Here is a 22,442-nt window from a genome sequence, read left to right on the forward strand (position 1 = left end):
TTGTGGATATATTGCAAGGCCGACCTTAAACCTAGTGGCCTCTTTGCTTGACATCATGGGAAAAATCAAAAGAAATTCAGCCAAGACCTCAGAAAACCAAATTGGTAGACCTCCAGAAGTCTGGTTCATCCTTGGGAAGCAATTTCCCAAACGCCTCGAAGGTACCACATTTCATCTGTACAAACAAATAGTATGCAAGTACATAACACCATGGACCACGCAAGCCGTGGCATACCGCTCAGGACAGGAGATGCGTTCTGATCTCCTAGAAGGTGTATGTAAACTTCCGACTTCAACTATATATATAATCACTCCAACTTAAATATAAATAAAAACACCTTAAATCTGGTCTAATCTGTCCCTATGGCAGTTTATCGCACTGACACAGATTAAAGTGAGTCAACGTTAAATCAGCAGTCAGCACTATGGCTAATCAGATGCAGTGAAGCTGCAAATGTTTCAACACATCATATTTCCCCAATGGATTATGGTTATAACTCCCCTTGGTTTTATTAATCTATCAATCAGGCTTATTCTATTTCCAGAAACAGTCAGAATCTCTTCCCCGTCCCTGAAATAACGCGGATAAAAACTGGTCCAAACCTCAACACAGTTCCAAATGCTTTCAGAAAGTCCTAGAACTTTTCTCCACCAGCCAGTGCTCATTTTAGGCTGTTTTAGTGGAGATAGATGTTTCGGAAAGCGTCCCTGCCTCTTTGGGCTTGGCTGACCGTGTGAGACAGACAGACTGACGCACGGACAGGCCAAGGGCGTTGGTTTCCTCTCAGCACCACATAGAAATCGATGGGAGGATTTAGGTAGAATCCAGATCATTCTCTGTCTCAGCTAGTGGTCTCTGTATCTCTATGTGATGCCAACACAGCAGATCCCTATGCAGGACAGCCCTCCTTCTAAACCATGGTAGACTTGGGGTTGCCCAGCTCTGTCTCAATCTAATCTGTTAAAATGTTGTGTTAAGAACACTAAGAGTTGGTTAAAGGCATCAAATGTAATTGGTTAAGGGCATCTAGAAAATGGGTGAGCTCTGTAGTACCCTAAGTCTTTGAGAGGTGTTTGGGAACACTCAAACACTGGGAGACTGCGTCTCATTCATGGCAGGCTAACTCTACCTGATGGGCTCCTGGTCCTCCTTGTCCTCTTTACTGTGTGTGATCTTGATCCCACTCTTCCTGGCCCGAGGACACCCGGATAGACTGCAGAGGAAAGGCAACCACGTCAATGACAGATATTACAGACACAGAGAACTCTGACCCAGGCTGAGTGGTCTTTGTCCAGTCTACTGCCTGTGTGATGAACTACAGGTGTGTGTGTGTGTGTGTGTGTATATTTACCTTCTGTGTGATGAACTACAGGTGTGTGTGTGTGTATTTACCTTCTGTGTGATGAACTACAGGTGTGTGTGTGTGTATATTTACCTTCTGTGTGATGCGTAGTTGCCAGTATTATGCCCAGAACCATCGCACCCCGGTGTCGGGCACCTGGGACAGAAAGCACAGCGAATCAGGGCCTACAGTAATCAACAGGTCTTGAGGGACACACTCAAAAACACACCCATTCTGTACCACATCTATAATGTATTTCACCGTAACAGTCAGTGGAGTGTATTAGCTTTGTCTGAGGAACTAAAACCTGTTTGYTAAATGATACCTTTTTCACAATATATCAAAAAAAGAGGAAAGAAAWWTAAGAATGAAACATCTCACGCCTTACTTGAGCTCTTGTGAGTTGGTGGCCATCATACTGCGAATGCTTTTGTCAGCTAAAGGACAGCCAGAGAGACTGAAAGATACCAGGACAACGTTAGTGAGGCAAACAAGAGAGAGTACCCACCGCTGAAACATGATGACAGAGACACATACTGTACAACATGTACATACTGTACACACACGCACACACACACACACACACACACGCACACGCACACGCACACGCACACACACACTGACACTGACACTGACACTGACACTGACAGGAATTGCAAGAAAGCCATGATGCGAGTGTAGGGGGGAATTTGGGTCAGTAATTTAAAAGTGTTAACTCTGAGTGATAGCCTGTGTAGAACACAAAGCTTTTGTTTACATGCTCTGTAAGTTCATTGGCTAGATTCCTTGACACAATTATTGGGTATCTGGTAGGCCTATGTGTACCATGATGATACTGTACTTGGACTCAAAAGGTTAACTGTAATCGTACTCAAAAGGTCAACACAGAGATGTGCATTCTGGCTGCATTAGTCTGACAGCATAGTCYAGGTAAGCTGAAAACAATAAATCCAAGAGACTTATTCCACCAGGAGAAAATGAAGTCACACCTTCTATGTGACACGTAATCGGCAGTCACGTGATCTCTCCCGTCACACCCAGGTGTTGGGCATCTGTCACCAGAGAAATAGACACAATGAAACCATAACGAGAGGAACATAAAATAAAGACATAGAAGGTTTGTTTGTGTCTTTCTTGTTGGCTGATTTGTTTTTCATTGTTTCCAGTTTAGCTTCACTGTCTGCAAAAATMGTTTGTTTTGGACCCCGTTCTAGGGCGCAGCTGCAACATGAAGAGGTACTGATGTTTTATTACAATAAAGCATCAACATAAGAGAAGCATAAGAAGCCATCAATACACTGGCTGAAGAGCTGTGGATCAAATGAAAAGCTGGCAGAAATGTGCACTGCAAATGTAGCATGCCAAGGAGAAGAGGTGGGTGGTTCCTTTGAAGCCAAGGAAAAGAACAGAGACAAAAAAGAAGGGAAAGCAAAGACGGAGGGGGTGAAAAGCAGATGGCAGCAGGGGGAGTGGAGCTGAGTGGAGTGGTGGCACACACTCCACAGGAGGCTGCTGAGGGGAGGACGGCTCATAATACTGTCCAGAACGGAGCGAATGGAATGATGTATTTGATACATTCCACTTATTATGCTTCAGCCATTTCCATGAGCCCACCCTCCCTAATTAAGGTGCCACCAACCTCCTGTGACACACACGCACACATATCCCATCCAGGTCAGTCTTACGTTATCAGGTCCTTCTTGCTCTCCTTGCACTGGGCGTACTTGGGCTTGGGGCTGTGCATGGTGACGTCACCAGAGTAACCTCGCTCCTCCAGCAGATCCCGGAACGGGTCCAGGTCATCAGGCTAGATGATGAAGGGGATTTAGGTGAGAGAAAGAGTGGATGAGAGTGAGTGATGGGTGAGAAAGAGAGGGGGAATGAGAGAGATTGGGACGAGAGGGTGAATAAGAGAGAGGGACGAGAGAGAGAGAGAAAGAGACAGAAAAGAGGAGAGAGAGAGACAAAGAGAGACAAAGGGAGATACACACAGTCAGAAAGATGGCATGGACGGAGGGGGACTATGGATTGAAACTGACAGCTCTGACAGACCAACTATCTGTGGAGTTGCACTATGGGTGACAGAAGGCATGGGTAGCGTGGTCCATCAGGCTGCCAGTGGCTGCCAGCTACAGTTTAAAGCCGTCCCTGGGCCACCAGCAGGCTAGAAGAGGGGCACAACTATCTTAGTCCAATGCCACTCTGACATACAGTATATGTATATATTCTTTATCCATTCCTTGCATAGATTTACGTGTATTTTTGGTATATGTTGTGAAACTGTTAGATATTACTGCACTGTCGGAGCTAGAAGCACAAGCATTTCGCCTCACCCGCAATAACATCTGCTAAACACGTGTATGTGACCAATAACTTTTGATWTAATAGACACACCAACAAATACCAACTTAGAGCACAATCGGTTGGTGGCACAGTCACTGGCTTGGCTCTTCCTTAACCAGAGGTATTACTCAGACCTTCAGGAGGGTGATTATAGCCACACACACACACACACAACACACACACACCACAACACACACACACACACAACACACACACACACACACAACACACACACAACACACACACACACACACACACACACACACACACACACACACACACACACACACACACACACAACACACACACACACACACACACACACACCAGACACAGCAGAGAGAGAGAGAAATAGAGAGAGAGCTGCCTTGGCACTCAGAGCCTTAGAAGCAGGTCTCTTTAAAACACAATGGCACTCTGCTCTCTCAATTTGCATGCAAATGGCTGCGCCTGTCTGGTGGGCTGCCAAGGTGGTGGCAGAGGAGGCTCTGTCATACCGTCAATCTGGGCTGTGGAGAGAACGCAGCACTTAGGAAGTAGAAATAATGCCGTTTACAGTACCGCTGTTGGGATCCTGGGAGCACCTAAGCCAATTTGTTTGAGTGTTTGCGAATCAACAGAAGAGACTCKGAATGAGGAGACTGGAAATGCTGTTGTGTATATTAAGCATTCTTTGAGGATTGATGAAGTAAAGGACTTCTTACCACGACAGACTGGAAACGTCAGGACTATCTCTTTAGACGAGAAACTCTGGAGTTTTTACTAAGTGCTGCATATTACTAGATTAGAGCTATCTATTTACAGGATTATATGAGGAAAACCTGTTAGAGAGACTCTTTGTTGTGCTCCAGTAGGCTTCACTATGTTGTGCTTCCCTATGCCTATTACCCTCAACACAATGGAATCAGAGTTAGGAGTTTGGCTGAGCGTTCTAATGCAGTACTTAACAGATACCCTAGATGGCACTGTGGTGAAGTCCTAGATCTCTAGAGTCTGACTGCAGGCTGGCTTTGTCTACAGTGCAGGCAGCCAGGCGGGGCAAGACTATTGATGTAAACCATCTATTTTCCTTTGTGTACAGTAATGCCCCTAAAGACAGGCAAATATATCCAGCACATTTTGAAGAGCATTGGGCTGGGTCATTTTGCAAGGTCCTCTACAGTGCCAAAACTGGCACACATWKACAGGCATGCACACACACAGGCACGCTCACATGCACACGCACGCACAAATACACCCCCACACACACTGATTTCCTGCAGTCTTTTGCCGAGAAGAGCTATTTAGATTCCCTCCCAATATTTATTTGCATAATTAATTCTGGCGAACAGCAGAGAGACACAGCCTACCTCTGTCTGCTGTATGGTGAGGCTGATGGAAATGAACATAAAAAATAATWAATTGTTTTCCTTGAGAACTCCTAATATGACTTTCCAATCATTCAACCTGAGATCTGGGCTGGTGTTAAAAATGACCTCAACATGAAATGGGAGTCTTATACAAAAAGGAATCAACAGAAAGTCCTTGGAGACAGATGGCTTGGGTTGGACAGATGTGAAACACAGTAGGTACTGTATGGACTGCCAAATGGATGGGTGTTGTTGAAATGCAGCGGGGGACTTCTGTATGCAGGCCTTTGTGAATCTTAATGTTAGATGTATGTACAGTATGCAAGCTGTTTGTTTATYTGCAGGATATTTGAATGCTGCCGTGTAAAAGTTATTAGAGTACTGAGGWACTGTGAAGCTAATGTTATAGAAAGTCATTGAAAGATAGGATAGCCTCATCCCACAATCCGAGTTACAGGTTAGAGTAGTGATCGGCATTATCATCTYATCATCATTAGCATCATCATCCTTCACATTTCAGTACCTCTTTGCTGTCCTCGTCGATGCATTTGATRTTGGCGTAGTCGACCGGCAGATCCCAGCAGTCATCCCCCATGCCGTAACGCATCAGAGCCTGGCGCTGGGGAGACATGGGCTCCAGGGGGGTGAGCACCGCACTTACGCCACCCCCCAGACGCTGCTTCATACTCAAGTCTAATGTCCCGTTCTCATCCACCTCTAGGTCTGGGTTCTGGAGGGAGGAAGATAGACAGGGAAAGGAGTAAAGACGGGAGGGGCAGTAGGAAGGAGAGAGGGAGGAGAAGAAAGGCAAAGCAACATTCAGCTCAAAAACCTGTTATATATGTGATTACATAACTCTCCAAATATTTCCTTCTGGTAAGAAAAAGGCATGGTGACTGGTGGGAGAGACAGGGTCATCAGTGGTAAAGGGCAAGGGAGCAAATGTAGTGATCCTGCACTAATCCCACCATCCCTCCCTCCCTCCCTTCCTCAGAGTGTCTGTAACCTCCACAGCCAGAGGGAGCAGACTGGGGCCTGGCTGGTTTGAGTGTGATGTGAGTGGATTTGGGCAGAGAGACTGGGCTGTGGGGTTAGAGGTTGGCGGGAGGGCAACGCTGGGRGGCTGCATAGGGACAGCTGCTAGTCAACCAAAAACACAATAAATATCGCACAACAAACAGGGACACAGACAGGCTTGAATAATCAGCCAAAATGCTCCCTTCCTCTCCTACCCAGCTGTATATCCATGTACTGCAGTGGAGGCAGCTGAGGGGAGGACGACTCATAATCATGGCTGGAATGTAGTCAATGAAATGGTATCAAACACATCAAAGCATGGTTTCCAGGTGGTTGATACTACTCTATTGACTCCATCCTAGCCATTAATATAAGTGTTCCTCCCCTCAGCAGCCTCTGCTGACGTACTGCATCTGGTGAACATGTGCACAGTAGAATTCTGCKCTGTTTTTGGAGGGGGCTGGAGGGGAGGGGTAATYTCTATTTGTCACCCTTCCCTTGCCCTCATTAACATCCCTCACTCCAACCCCCTCCACTCCCCCTCTCATCTCCTCTCCTCTCTTTTCCTCTCCCCCTCTCCAYCCAAGGCACGCCTGTTTTAACAGTGATTCCACACGACACTCCCCCTAGGCTGGACTCTCCCTGTGTTCCAGTGGAGCAAAACCCAGGTTCCGGTTCTTTGTGATGCACATAGGCTTGAATAGTCTTCTGGGCTCAGAGGTTAGGGTACTGGGGTGTGCTTCCAGAGTGTTGGGCCAGTAACCGAAAGGTTGCTGGATCGAATCCCCAAGCTGACAAGGTAAAAATCTGTCGTTTTGACCCTGAGCAAGGCAGTTAACCCACTGTTCCCCGGGCGCCGAAGACGTGGATGTCGATCTGAGACACATTTCAGTTGAATGCATTCAGTTGTACAACTGACTAGGTATCCCCCTTTCCCTTTCCAATAAAATGAGTAAAGTACACATACAGTTGAAGTCAGAAGTTTACATAGACTTAGGTTGGAGTCATTAAAACTCGTTTTTCAACCACTCCACAAATCTCTTGTTAACAAACAATAGTTCTGGCAAGTCGGTTAGGATATCTACTTTGTGCATGACTGTCACGTTCCTGACCTGTTTTCTCTTGTTTTGTATGTCTTTATTGGTCAGGGCGTGAGTGTTGGGTGGGTAGTCTATGTTTTGTATTTCTATGTTGGTTTTGTGTTCGGCCTGGTATGATTCTCAATTAGAGACAGGTGTGTATCGTTTGTCTCTGATTGAGAGTCATACTAAGGGCAGCCAGGTTTCACTGGGGTTTTGTGGGTGTTTGTTCTGTGTCAGTGTTTGGGCCACACAGGACGGTTGAAGGTTAGTCACGTTTGTTGTTTTGTAGTTTTGTAGTGTCTTGTTTGCTGTTTTCATTAAAAGTATGATTAATCACCAATCCGCATCTTGGTCCGATCCATGCTCCTCCTCGTCTGAGGAGGAGAACAACAATGACTGCCTTTACAGAAACACCACCACAACAGGACCAAGCGGATTGGAGCCGGAGGAAAGGAACTAAAGCAATGGAGAGAAGAGGAATGGAGTTGGGAACAAATATTCAACGGAGAAGGACCCTGGGCTAAGGTTGGTGTGAATCGCCGCTCGCGGGAGGAGAAGAAGGCAGCCACAGCAGGAAGCGGTGGATTGAGGAGGCAGCACGTATGAGAGGCTGGAGCCCGAGAGGCTCACCCAAAAATTTCTTGGGGGGGGGGGATAAAGGGGAGTGTGGCGAAGCCGGGTTGGATACCTGAGCCAACTCCCGGGCTTGCCGTGGAGTAAGAGGGGTCGTACTGGTCAGACACCGTGTTATGCGGTAAAGCGCACGGTGTCCCCAGTACGCGTGCTTAGCCCAGTGCGGGCTATTCCACCTTGCCGCACTGGGAGGGCTAGGTTGGGCATCGAGCCGCAGTGCCATGAAGCCGGCCACGTATCTGGTCTCCAGTACGTCTCCTCGGCCGGCGTACATGGCACCAGCCTTACAGGTGGTGTCCCGGTTCGCCTGCATAGCCCAGTGCGGGCTATTCCACCTCGCCGCACTGGCAGGGCTACGGGGACCATTCAACCTGGTAAGGTTGGGGAGGCTCGGTGCTCAAGAGCACGTGTCCTCCTTCACGGTCCGGTATATCCGGCGCCACCTTCCCACCCCAGCTCAGTACCACCAGTGCCTACACCACGCACCAGGCTTCCAGTGCATCTCCAGAGCCCGGTTCCTCTTCCACGCACTCTCCCTATGGTGCGTGTCTCCAGCCCAGTGCCTCCAGTTCCGGCACCACGCACCAAGCCTCCTGTGCGTCTCCAGAGCCCTGGACGCACTGTTCCTTCTCCCCGCACTCGCCCTGAGGTGCGTGCCCTCAGCCCGGTACCTCCAGTTCCGGTACCACGCACCAGGCCTAGAGTGCGCCACGAGAGTCCAGTGTGCCCTGTTCCTGTTCCCCGCACTCGCCCTGAGGTGCGTGCCCTCAGCCCGGTACCTCCAGTTCCGGTACCACGCACCAGGCCTATAGTGCGTCTCAGCCGGCCAGAGTCCTGCCGTCTGCCCAGCGGTGCCTGAACGGCCCGTCTGCCCAAGCGGCGCTGAACTGCCCGCTGCCCAGCGGCGCCTGAACTGGCCCGTCTCATAGCGCCATCTGAGCCATCCGTCTCCATAGCGCCATCTGAGCCATCCGTCTCCCAGCGCCATCTGAGCCATCCGTCTCCCAGCGCCGTCTGAGCCATCCGTCTCCCAGTGCCGTCTGAGCCATCCGTCTCCCCAGCGCCGTCTGAGCCATCCGTCTCCCCAGGCCGTCTGAGCCATCCGTCTCCCCAGTGCCGTCTGAGCCATCCGTCTGCCCAGTGCCGTCTGAGCCATCCGTCTGTCCCGAGCCATTAGAGCCGCCCGTCGTCCCAGAGCAGTCAGAGCCGATAGTCAGTCAGGAGCCGCTAGAGCCAGTCGTCAGTCAGGATCTGCCAGGGCCGCCAACCAGACAGGATCTGCCAGAGACGCCAACCAGACAGGATCTGCCAGAGACGCCAAACAGACAGGATCTGCCAGAGACGCCACCAGACAGGATCTGCCAGAGACGCCAACCAGACAGGATCTGCCGGAGCTGTCAGACAGTCATGAGCTGCCCTACAGTCATGAGCTGCCCTAGCAGTCATGAGCTGCCTACAGTCTGACTGCCTACAGTCATGACTGCCCTACAGTCATGAGCTGCCCTACAGTCAGGAGCTGCCAGTCAGTCCGGAGCTGCTGCCCCTTATCCCGGAGCTGCTGGCCCTAGGATCTGCTGCCCTTATCCCGGAGCTGCTGCCCCTTATCCCGGGAGCTGCTGCCCCTTATCCCGATGCTGCCCTTTATTTAGGTGGGTTGAGTTGGAGGGTGGTCATTGGAGGGGGATACGGAAGCGGGGAGTGACTATGGTGGGGTGGGGACCTCGTCCACCGCCAGAGCCGCCACCGTGGACAGACGCCCACCCAGACCCTCCCCTAGACTTTGTGCTGGTGCGCCCGGAGTTCGCACCTTAAGGGGGGGGTTCTGTCACGTTCTCGACCTGTTTTCTCTTGTTTTGTATGTCTTTATTGGTCGGGCGTGAGTGTTGGGTGGGTAGTCTATGTTTTGTATTTCTATGTTGGGTTTTGTGTTCGGCCTGGTATGATTCTCAATTAGAGACAGGTGGTGTATCGTTTGTCTCTGATTGAGAGTCATACTAAGGCAGCCAGGGTTTCACTGGGGTTTTGTGGGTGTTTGTTCTGTGTCAGTGTTTGGGCCACAGGACGGTTGAAGGTTAGTCACGTTTGTTGTTTTGTAGTTTTGTAGTGTCTTTGTTTGCTGTTTTCATTAAAAGTATGATTAATCACCAATCCGCATCTTGGTCCGATCCATGCTCCTCCTCGTCTGAGGAGGAGAACAACAATGACTGCCTTTACAATGACACAAGTCATTTTTCCAACAATTGTTTACAGACAGATTATTTCACTTATAATTCACTGTATCACAATTCCAGTGGGTCAGAAGTTACATACACTAAGTTGACTGTTCCTTTAACAGCTTGGAAAATTCCAGAAAATGATGTCATGGCTTTAGAAGCTTTTGTTAGGCTAATAGACATCATTTGAGTCAATTGGAGGTTTACCTGTGGATGTATTTCAAGGCCTACCTTCAAACTCAGTCCCTCTTTGCTTGAACTCAAAAGGAAATATAAAGAAATCAGCCAAGACCTCAGAATTTCTTTTCTCACAAACGCCTGAAGTTACCCGTTCATCTGTACAAACAATAGTACGCAAGTATAAACACCATGGGACCACGCAGCCGTCATACCGCTCAGGAATGAGACGCGTTCTGTCTCCTAGAGATGAATGTACTTTGATGTGAAAAGTGCAATCAATCCCAGAACAACAGCAAAGGACCTTGTGAAGATGCTGGAGGAAATAGGTACAAAAGTATCTATATCCCAGTAAAACGAGTCCTATATCGACATAACCTGAACGACCGCTCAGCAAGGAGAAAGCCCCTGCTCCAAAACCGCCATAAAAAAGCCAGATTACGGTTTGCAACTGCACATGGGGACAAAGATCGTACTTTTTAAGAAATGTCCTCTGGTCTGATGAAACAAAAATAGAACTGTTTGGCCATAATGACCATTGTTATGTTTGGAGGAAAAAGGGGAGGGCTTGCAAGCCGAAGAACACCATCCCACCGTGAAGCACGGGGGTGGCAGCATCATGTTGTGGGGTGCTTGGCTGCAGGAGAGACTGGTGCACTTGACAAAATAGATGGCATCATGAGGAAGGACAATTATGTGGATATATTGAAGCAATAACTCAAGACATCAGTCAGGAGGTTAAAGCTTGATCGCAAATGGGTCTTCCAATGGACAATGACACAAGCATACTTCCAAAGTTGTGGCAAAATGGCTTAAGGACAACAAAGTCAAGGTATTGAGTGGCCATCCCAAATCCTTGACCTCAATCCTATAGAACATTTTGGGCAGAACTGAAAAAGCTTGTGCGAGCAAGGAGGACTACAAACCTGACTCAGTTACACCAGCTCTGTCAGGAGGAATGGGTCCAAAATTCACCCAACTTATAGTGGGAAGCTTGTGGAAGGCTACCTAAAACGTTTGACCCAAGTTAAACAATTTAAAGGTAATGCTACCAAATACTAATTGATTGTATGTAAACTTCTGACCCACTGGGAATGTGATGAAAGAAATGAAAGCTGAAATAAATCATTCTCTCTACTATTATTCTGACATTTCACATTCTTAAAATGAAGTGTTGATCCTAACTGACCTAAGACAGGGAATATTTACTAGGATTAAATGTCAGGAATTGTGAAAAACTGAGTTTAAATGTATTTGGCTAAGGTGTATGTAAACATCCGACTTCAACTGTAGTAGCTCAAGCTAGTTTTTTTTTCATGCTCTGGACAATATGTGACTGGATTCAGGATCGTTGGAATTTGAAGCTATTATGGTGACAAAACAGAATCAGCCTTTGTAGACCAAGATAGACGTCAGTGTTTTCCCTATATTAATTTAATATATATAATATATTCATATATTCATTTATTATATCGTTGCCGCCACTCCAACAAATATGGTTWTGGGCGAAGAATGTAGAGAGAGAAACTTTGAGGCAAGGCTAAAAGCTATCAGCAGAAAGAGAGAGAGATATTTTCATGTGGCATGGTATGTGTGTGCTTCAAATTAATATGCATATACAGTATGTGTGTCATTGTGCGTTAACGAGCATGTTTGTTTCCTCACAGACCACATGATTGTCATCTGACCCCCAGGTAGTCCCCGTCCCCTGTTGCTGGGAGGAGGTGGGGCAAGAGAGAGCAGGAGGGGTCAGTGGCTGCTTCCCCAAATTACTTCCACCAGCCTCCTCCAGCTCCTAAAATGAAACAAAGTTATTCTCTCTCAGCATTCATGAGTATTCCTCAGTCTCCCTCGCTTTCACTCAGAGAGATAGGAATGGACGTAGATGAGGAAAGACAGACAATGTAAGAAAAGCAATGACATGACTGGAGGTGTTCAGATGAAAGAAGGTTGAGAATCTCCCTGACGTTTCCTGTCTCTACCTCTGCCTTGGAGCCTCCTGTCTGTCTGTCTGTCTGTCTGTCTGTCTGTCTGTCTGTCTGTCTGTCTGTCTGTCTGTCTGCCTGCCTGCCTGCCTGCCTGCCTGCCTGCCTGCCTGCCTGCCTGCCTGCCTGCCTGCCTGCCTGTCTGTCTCGCCTACGGAGCAGAAATGGACAGAGAGGAAGGGAGGAAGAGAGAGGAAGTCCTGATTGGTTAAGGCTCTTCTACCAGCTGAGTGCACTCCGCTCTACCTCACGCAGAAGGCCTCCCTATTTACCTGCTCGGCGTCTCCATGCTGATAATGCAGGGATACCGGCGCCTTATCTCCTCCTGATGACATATTGGGCTCGCGGCGTGTCGGCGGCGATCCGTCCCATCCCGCCGTGCTCCCTATCTACCTCACCTGATCCCTGGAGGGAAAATATAAAGCTGTCCTGCTGAGCGCCATTCGAGAGACACAGCCTTAGATATCTCTTTAACAGAGCGCAAGTGTGCGCGGCTAAAGAGACCCTATCATCCTCACTCATCACTGCTCACATTACCTGGCAGGACAGAGGAAGCTCGGAGCTGGGAGAGTAAGGCCTCTAGCAGTGGGATGGGAAGGTGTTTCAAGGATATCATTCAATGGTCTAACCAATACTATGATACTCTATGTTAGACCACAGGAGATACTCTACGGTTGACCACAGGATGTCAAGTTGGATTTGAATATTTCCAGTTGGCCGAAAGTCAACCTCTATGTAAAAAAAAAACGTAAAAAAAACTGTAGTGTCCTCCTCTCACGTCTCTCGAATATTGTACATTACACACAATCCCATTATCTCATGTAACTCTACTTAAAAGTATCAGCTCTGAAGGCTTTATAAAGAGTTGGTCACTAAACAACGCCTACCCGAGAGCAGAGATCCTGGGGTTTTCCTCCCAGGCCGTGGGGCATCTCTCTGCAGCGCGTGGACAGGTTGAGGATGGCCGTGGCGGCCATGTGGGCCGCCTCCATGTCGTGGGTGTAGTCGAAGCTGCTCTTACTGCAGGTGGAGCTGGCGCTGCTGCCCCCCCCTCCGCCCCCTCCTCCACAGCTCAGGCTGCTACTGCTGCTGCTGGGGGCGTAGGTGCTGTTCGGGCTGCTCGCCGAGCTGGAGTTCTTACAGTAGCGCTTGACTGGAGGACACAAGCACACAGAGATAGGGGTAGTTCATCCYCAAGTATAGACAAATGCACGGCGTGGAAATACTCTTACCTTCGTTTTGTTTGGTTCTGTCTTTTTTTTCTTTGTCAACCTTGTGTTGTTTTGATTCATCTGCCTGTTTGCCTACCTGTGTATGACCATTGCCTGCCTGTGACCACGATTCCTGCCTCCTGCGAAGGCGAAAAAAACACCTGCCGCGCTCAGCGCGTGAATCTACACCTTTTTCTCCCTGAYTATTCATTACAAGTTTGGCTGTGGGGGATGCATTCAACAATAAAGAATTTGGGAAGTAAAAATATTGGTGAATTTGGAAACACTGGGCAAAAAATACAATGAATTGGTGGAGAAAAAAGGCTTGGAATACAGACCATTCATAAACCAAACCACAGAAGCAAGGATATTCATTATTCTACTGACACAATATTCATATTGACTACCTGAACAACAATAAAGTAGGTAACAGATAAAACTGAAGTGCCAGGAAGATGGACTGTACCATCATATCCTTTAGGAGAAGTGTCCCTGCCTTGGAGCTTGGGTGCGATGGCCCGTTTGCCGTAGACATTGTTGCCGTGGCTGCTGTCTGTGAAGCTGCTGTAGTCAAAGCTGGTCTTGGAGTACTTCTCCAGCTCCTTGGCCAGGTTGGAGCGCGGCGTGCTGGTGTTCTTGTAGCCGTACTGAGGGATCTCCAGCTGTTTCACAAAGCACATAGGCCTGGAAAATAAACCACGAGGGGGTGTAGGTTGGACAGAGCAGAGGCACCAAACATCACGCAGGGGAGGGGAGGGGGAAGGGAGGAGAGGGGGGAGGGAAAGGGGAGGGGAATGTAGAAAAGGGAAAAGGCAAGGCAACAGTCAACTCTAGCCTAAGAGAATCCTTGGACTTAGCTTTTAGTTCATCTAAGCTACATGTCTACGCTGTTTCCTGAAAATGTCTCACCCAAACACAACTCATAATTAAAGCCATGCATTTTCTCTGATATTATTTTATAAAAATGTTTTTATCTAGAAARTATCAGAGCTTGAATTAGTGATGCAGTCTAATTGGATAGAAATGTTATATCTACAATTGCATATCAAAACAACTTTTGTCGAAATGATTCAGCTCTTTAAAACCCAATAAAGGCTTTCACTTCATAAACAAGAAAATGAACGTGGAGCGTCTCCAAACGATAACTGTCTGGGAGATCAAAAGATAAAGAAATCAAACAGACATAAAGAAATATGAAAATCTATAATACAATAATTAAGAAAACCTTCCAACATTGACTGACTAATYCAAGCAGAGTTATAGTAAGGTAGGATATAATGTAGTGCTCCGGAATGGGGCCAATTCCATTTAAATTCAGGAAGAGTAAAATAATTTGAAATTGACTGAAACCCAACCCTGGTAGAGTATTAAATTAATATATTCAGGCCGTTGGACTCTGCATCTACCTGTGAGGTGGTCRCTATGGAAGCTGAGTGTGGTGTGGTGAGCAGTGAACAGTACCTGAGCACGCGGTCAGAGCCCTGGTTAGACTTGGAGGAGCCATCGCACCCGATGCTCTTCTCCTGGGCTTTAGCCAGTTTCTCTGCTGCAGCGATTGGACACCCCGACAGGCTGAAAGGACAACAGAGGGGGGATGAGTATGACAACCAGTAATGGAGGTGAGGCTGATCATATCTGAACCAATATAATGGTCCCATTCAATGCATCTCTGACCACCTGTCTGCCTGCCTGTCAGTCTTTCTAGGAATGGAGGTGAGACTGATCATATAAGAACCGATATAATGGRCCCATTCAATGCATCMCTGACCACCTGTCTGTCTGCCTGCTGGTTTGCCAGCCTGTCTGTTTGTCTGTCTAACTGATAATCCATCTACCTACCTGCCTTTCAATGAGTTTTTGGTTAATTTCCAATATCATATATTTTCATCAAACGTTTTAAATAACAACAACGCAGTTGGTTATTATAACAGATTGCTTTTTTTTGGTTGAGTGGCTTCAGAGGATAAACCAACTGCACACGCACACAATCCTGTCCCTGCTACCCAATCCACACAAACACACCGGCCAAACAACCTCCCAAAACACACACACCAACCTCCCAAGGTTAATAAAGGACATATTATTGCAGCACAGCTGTTTGAGATACTGCCAATCAACCAAATTTAACAAAGGCTCTGATCATTATATATAATTTCACAAATTCTTCTTTATAATTGTTGTGAAGTGTAAAGAGGCTTCAAGTCCCAGTAGAGAGGTTATTCAGATCATGGCCCTGAACCAGCGCAGGTGGAGGGAGAGGTGTCTTCTCGAGGTGTGAGTATCAGTTAGTAGGTGTTCATTTAGGTGTGTGTGTGTGTGTGTTTTGCAAGTGTGTGTGTGTTAGTGTACATGACTGTCTGATAAGTTGAGTGTGTGCATGTCTGTGTGTGTATGTAATGTGTATCTGTATGTGCGAGTGTGTGCATGTCTGTGTGTGTGTATGTACCGTGTGTCTATGTGTGTGAGTATGTGTGTGCATGCCTGTCTGAGTGTCAGTGTGTGAGTGACACTGTGCTCAGCAAGAGAGAGCTCCAGTCTTCCCAGGTCTGTAGCCTTCCTGCCCTCCTGCCAGAGTGGTAGAGAGGTGCTAATGGTTGCTGATACACCCTGACTCTCACAAAACCTGCTGTGGGTGACACTCCACTCCTTCTCATCCTTCTCTCTCCTTTCATTCTTTCCTGCTCTGATCTGCTCCCCTTCTCTCTCTCTTTCTCTCTCACCTCTCGCTCTCTAGCCGTGTGACAGGAGAGGGGAGCACACGGCTATTTCAGTTCCACCCTCAATACCAACACCCATACACACATCTTCTCTCCCGGAAACCTTGATCTGTGATTCTTTCATCTGAGGTGTGGATTACAGCGTTTCACGTGTGACTCCAAATTTAGCATTAGACAAGCAACCACATAATTAGGTATGGTTGTGGTAACTGAGATATCCAAAGCCAAATACTTTTGTAAGCCCCTTTGCCATCGCAATCAATAAWAATAGTGACATTTGTGCAACAATATACAAACACAAAATTATTGGCAAGTAGATGATACAATTGTAAAATAAATCAATCAAACAATAAACACTTGCGCAAATAAATAGAACATAAACAAAATGAAAAAAAGAATCATGAATATCAAGTAAAACATTTAATAAAGAAAATGTACTAATAAAGAGGAAAGAAACAAGGATAAAGTAACAACCCGTCATTGGAGGGAAASAAATCAAATCTCCAACTGAACAAAAGGTGGACGTAACACAGATGATCCTGGCATTTCCAAAGATGGCTGCCAGTCCTGTTGGGCGACTCACCTTCTGTGGGAGTTCCTGTTGCTATTGACATGGCCGCGTCCCGTGCAGCCCAGTGTAGGACACTTAAGAACATTCTCATACATAGCAAGGACTTCACACAGACAGACAAACAGACATACAGGAGAGCGATAGAGAGAGATAGGGAAGGTTAGAAGCCCCACAACCAGACAGTATCATTAGTGTGTGAGAGGTTGAGCAGCTTGGTATTATCATCATCGTTATCATTAGGATCTGTCCCAGCAATTTGAGATGACCTCGTTCCTCCTCCCTATAGAGCAGTACAGTCTGAAAGGGCAGACAGTGTTTGTTATTGCCACCATACTGGTTTCACTGCTATAGCCTTTTGAGATCAGTGTTGATTGAAGAAGGAGAGTATTGCGAAGAAGAAGCCATCTAAAATCCCTTTTATACACAGACCAAAATCCCACTAATTTAACATGCCTGCATTTTTATACCAGCTTTGTCATATATCTGAAAGGGGTAGGGTGTAAAACACATGGAAAAATAAAAGCCACCTAAAGAGCTTGTCGTGATTCCTGCATTTTCACAGACCCTGTAACCAKAATACAGGTATTGGATCTGTGTGAATGGTTCTCTGCTATTTTTGCAGGTAAATTCATGAACACTTCACTTGTTTAACACTTGTTTAAAACCTCCCTAATTTGAACTGAAAACAGCACCCATGGTTTAACAACACCTCCCATCTGTCCCAATTTGCCAGTTACCCACTGATATGTATAAAAGYGGAAAACCTACAAATAAGTTCGAAGTAAGTTTGTTTGAAAGGGGTCAGATAAATATTGCCATATTTTTTTGCAGGTAACATACCAAATCTTCTGTCTGAAATGGGTAMAAGAATACTAGCCTAGGACATAGCCAGAGACATAAAACAGAGGCAGCTTGAGGCATGCAGAGAACAGAACAAGTAGCCAACGGATAATGCAACAGAAGACATGCCAGTAATTCACGGATTGTGCCAGACACATTCAGTATATTTATTTTTCTATATACAGTATATACTGTAGACTATACTCTTTGTTATCATCCACCCATTTTTAGATGTTCCTGCCTTCAATAGCATTTACCATTAAAACAGTCAAATTGGTTAATTAAATTGGTTTTAATTGATTTATTCGGATCCCCATTAGCTTTTGCAGAAGTAGTAGCTTTTCTTCCTGGGGTCCACACAAAAATATAAAACACGACAAGTAACAAAACATTGACACACTGATAGACAAGAGCAGTCAGTCAATTTCAAAATACAACAATATACAAACAATACAACTAAAGGAAAATATGTAGATTGTGTGTGTTACAGTGTGATAGTGTGTCTGCGTGTGTGTGTGTGTGTGTGTGTTTGTGTGTCATTTTGCAGTCCCTGCCATGAGATGTTTTTTTATAGATTTTTTTAATGTCATTTTATGTTTACTTGAGTAATAGGAGATGGAAGGGAGTTCCATGTGATCATGGCTCTGTATATTACTGTTGCTGTGAATTTGTGTAGGACTTGGGGACTGTGAAGAAACCTCTTGTGGCATGTCTTGTGGGGTATGCATAGGTGTCTGAACTGAGTGTTATTTGATTATGCAGACAATCTGGAATTTTCATCACAATAATATTTCTCATAAAAACTAGAAGAGGAGCAGTTGATCTCTTGTCAACCCTCAACCAGGAAAGACTGGAATGCATGTTGTTGATGTTAGTTATGTATGTCCTGTTAAAGGCATGCTGCTCTGTTTTGAGCCAGCTGCAGTTTTGCTYCATCTTTCTTTGCTGCACTTGACCATATTACAGTACAGTAATCAAGATGGGACAAGACCAGAGCCAGAACAACTAGTACAGTTGATTTATGTGTCAAAAGCTCAGAACATCGGAGCCTCCCGAGTGGCACAGCGGTCTAAGGCACTGCATCGCAGTGTTGCAGCATCACTACAGACCTGGGTTTGATCCCAGGCTGTGTCACAACTGGCCGTGAATGGGATTCCTATAGGGCGGCACACAATTGGCCCAGCGTCATCCGGCTTAGGGTAGGGTTTTTGCCGTAGGGCCTTTACCTGGCTCATTGCGCTCTAGCGACTCCTTGTGTCGGGCCGGGTGCCTGCAGGCTGACCTCGGTTGTCAGTTGAACGGTGTTTCCTCCGACACATTGGTACGGCTGGCTTCCGGGTTAAGCAGGCGGGTGTTAAGATGCACAGTTTCCTTATTTAGAATGTCAGTGAGCTCACTAGCTTTGGGTTCTGACATGTAGAGTGTGGAATCATCCACATACATAGCCATTCTAGCTTGGTGTAAGACCAGTGGCAAATCATTTGTAAAAATAGAGAAGAGTAACAGCCCAAGGCAACTGTCTAGGGGGACACCGCACTTTACATATCAGATGTTAGAGAAGCTTCCATTGAAGAACACCTTCTGGGTTCTATTGGGTAAATAACTCTCCAACCATGTGATGACCATTTATGATCAATAACACCAAAGGCTGCACTGTATCTAACAATACAGCTCCAACTATCATCTCATTATACATTTATTTTAACCAATCATCAGTCATCTGAGTCAGTGCAGTACAAGTTGAGTGCCCTTCTCTATATTATGCCTGCTGAAAGTCAGTAGTTAACTCCATCAGCTTACTAAGAACAGGCAGCAAACTGATTAGGCGGCTGTTAAAGCCTGCAAAGGATGCTTAACTATTTTTAGGCAGTGGGATTACTTTAGCTTCCTTCCACACCTGTGGACACACAATCCTTTAGGCTTTGGTTAAAGATATATCAAATAGGAGTGGAAGTATAGTCTGCTCTCCCCACGGCAGCCAATTAGAGTAATGCTCTGTCTACGAACGTCTCTAAGGGACCCCGGTTGAGAACCACCAGAGGGGAGGGGGGTGAGGAAAGGGGCCAGAAAGACGCCCTGCTGTATGGGTTAAAACTGCTCTTTGCGTCAGCTTCATCATTATCACCCCCTTACACTCTGACCCTCGTCATCCTCACTCTCTGGCATACTAATTCGAGCTCAGAAGAGCTAATTGGGCAAGTCCCTCCACCTCAACACGCCGAGAGCCAAAACATTATGTTAGATTATATCACTACTTTCCCTGACCATGACAAAGAAACAGTTATAATGACTGGAAATGGTTGGATTTGCCTGTSCACATTCACTGTATGCTTAGAGCATCGTGGAACATTTCACAAAAAAAAGCAGTGATTCCTGAAAAGTGTATGCTACAGAGGTATTGTGTTTTGTACTCTCATTCATAGGTACATCACTTTCAGGAACAAAAACAAAGATCTGTTATGAGGGGATTAAATATTTGACATTCAACAATGAGCAAACACAAAAATGTACTTGTAACGTCGCTTCATTTTAATATCCTAGATTTCCCTAGGAAGTGTCTTGTGCACTGTGTGATTGCTAAATGAAGACCTTGCATTAATAATCTATTGTCCACTACACTGTAAATGTGTTAATAGACGAGAGGGCTTTTATCTCCCTCTGCCTCCTCGCTGTCAGCAYGTGTGGTGTGTGTGGTGTGTTTGTGTGTGTGTGTATGTGTGTGTAGAGGACATTTGGGTCTGTCTGCACTGAGAGGCTATTGACCACTGATGGACAGGGAGAAACTTTGTGGCTAGCTGCTCCATGTCGGATAATGGATTTTAAAGCAGAGTCCTGTCGATACCTCACATAACTGTCTGTGTATGTGCGTGTGTGTGAGTGAGTGTGTTTGATTTCCTTACAATGACCCTTTTCTGCGTAGTCACACTGTGAGTTGCAATTAGAATGAATATTATTTKATTCCAAAATGAAACATTTATGCTATTTTTCCAAAACGTCAGCTTGATCAACACAAATAAGGAATAGGAGAAGGAACACGGACGTTACCTCCAAAAGATCCTATGACAATCGATCGAAGCCTATTTCAAAATCCATTTTGGGGTTTGCACCCTCAAGGTCAAAAACTCTCACCATCTAGGAGTACACATTTATACCTTGGTGCTATAACTAGGCTATAACTAGGCCCAGGATTTTTTTCCTGGTAAGGTCACAAGGTCAGGGAAAACTGTTAGCTCTAAGCATGGTACTCAAAGCACAAAAAGACATGTCTGATAACTGGCTACTTTATAAGGCCATGTCTTATGTTAAATGATTTATGTGCCATTATAAAAAAGGCCTATTTTATTTTAATAGCAGTCTGGGTCATGGCAGATCATACCGTAATCTTCTGACTCTGGGTTAATAGAGCGTGTTGAAGAGAGTTTATTGAGAAGTTTGCACAAGGTGAATGAGACCAAATAACCGGGGTGCCTATTCGCTGAGGGCTAATGTTTATCGCCGCTGCAGCTGATCTGCTGCAAAAAGCCGTAATAGTTCTCTCTTATTCAACTGAATTTAATTGAGCAAAGAATACAAATAACTTTATGGGGTTTATTGTGCGGTGGAGATTGATAGGCGTACTCAGTCTTACTCACTGCTGGTGACTATGGCCAGACAGAGACAGTTGATTTTTCTACAGGCACTTAACAGTGTTACCAAGCAAAAGATAGTGTTATAAATCATGATCTTAATTATATCTTACTTTGTGAGGTAAACATCATATGAATTTAGGGAGTCAAAGTACAGTAACATGCAAAAGAATTGCTTAAGGAAAATAAATGATCTGAATCCAACAGTGGGTGGGAATGTCAAGTGCTGTGAAGCACTGGCTGTTGGTCAGCAGGAATGAGTGATGTTAACTCATTGGTAGACAGTGCTAGAACAGTCCCACCATTCACCGCTGTACTCTGCCATTCTTCTCTCAGGCCTTGTTTCCCCCCGCCATTATTAGACAGTTGACTGGACAGGTAATCAGTCATAGACTAACACAAGCAAATCCATGACCCCATGCATGCGAAGGTAATGCCAGGAGAGCAGCTGTAGCCCGCATGACCTCCCAGAGCAGCCATAACAAACGTGGAACAGCCACAATAAACACACAGCATTCAGACAGAAACAAAGAGAAACCAAAACATGCAGACCTTGCAATGCAATACATCAAACAAACCCTGCAATAAATTGAGAGCCACTGGCTTTGTAAGCAGTGTCAATTCAATTTCAATTCCAGAATTTGAAACAGACTTAGCTGAAACTGAATTTACCCCAGAATGGTAAACTTAAGTAAAGTGTGAAAGTGCAGATCTTACTTTCAGGTGGCACCCTGTCTTTGTGTGGACAGCCAGACAGGCTCCGATGGTGAGGGTACAACCCCGTCACGTGACCTGTGCCATCACAGCCCGGTGTCGGGCACCGGCTCTCTTTCTTGTCTCCACGCGACGCGATGGAAATCTGAACAGAGAGAGAGAGAGAGAGAGAGAGGGAGAGGAGCAGAAGAGAGAGAGAGAGAGAGAGAGAGAGAGAGAGAAGAGAGGAGAGAGAGAGAGAGCAGAGAGAGAGGAGAGAGAGAGAGACGAGAGAGAGAGTAAGAGAAGAGAGAAGAGAGAGTCAGAGAGAGAGAGAGAGAGAGAGAAGAAGAGAGAGAGAGAGAGAGAGAGAGAGCGAGAGAGAGACGAGAGAGAGGACGAGAGAGAGGAGATGAGAGAGAGAGAGAGAGAGAGAGAGCAAGAGAGAGGAGTAGAGAGAGAGAAGAGAGAAGAAGAGAGAGATCGAGAGAGGAGAGAGAGAGAGAGAGCGAGAGAGCAGAGAGAGAGAAAGAGAGAGAGGAGAGAGATGCAGAGAGGCCTAGAGAGAGAGAGAGGGAGAGGAGAGAGAGAGGAGAGAGAGAGAGAGAGAGAGAGGAGGAGAGAGTCTGCAGGTATGAGAGT

The 22,442-nt window shown here is 46.2% G+C and overlaps 1 protein-coding gene across 1 annotated transcript in view; it reads right to left on the minus strand.

The window, feature by feature from the left end:
- LOC111963138 (myelin transcription factor 1-like protein) overlaps positions 1 to 22,442 on the minus strand; it is a 160,610-nt gene that overhangs the window by 30,468 nt on the left and 107,700 nt on the right. Inside the window, exons 8-17 of the mRNA XM_070443323.1 lie at positions 21,825 to 21,958; positions 16,654 to 16,744; positions 14,815 to 14,925; positions 13,820 to 14,037; positions 13,030 to 13,295; positions 5,559 to 5,765; positions 3,029 to 3,150; positions 1,732 to 1,800; positions 1,437 to 1,499; positions 1,131 to 1,214 (exon numbers count right to left, since the gene is read on the minus strand). Of these exons, the coding sequence (XP_070299424.1) occupies positions 1,131 to 1,214; positions 1,437 to 1,499; positions 1,732 to 1,800; positions 3,029 to 3,150; positions 5,559 to 5,765; positions 13,030 to 13,295; positions 13,820 to 14,037; positions 14,815 to 14,925; positions 16,654 to 16,744; positions 21,825 to 21,958 (1,365 nt within the window). The remainder of the gene's footprint in view (positions 1 to 1,130; positions 1,215 to 1,436; positions 1,500 to 1,731; positions 1,801 to 3,028; positions 3,151 to 5,558; positions 5,766 to 13,029; positions 13,296 to 13,819; positions 14,038 to 14,814; positions 14,926 to 16,653; positions 16,745 to 21,824; positions 21,959 to 22,442) is intronic.

The sequence above is a fragment of the Salvelinus sp. IW2-2015 genome, linkage group LG4q.2 (assembly GCF_002910315.2).
Source record: "Salvelinus sp. IW2-2015 linkage group LG4q.2, ASM291031v2, whole genome shotgun sequence".
Taxonomy (NCBI): domain Eukaryota; kingdom Metazoa; phylum Chordata; class Actinopteri; order Salmoniformes; family Salmonidae; genus Salvelinus; species Salvelinus sp. IW2-2015.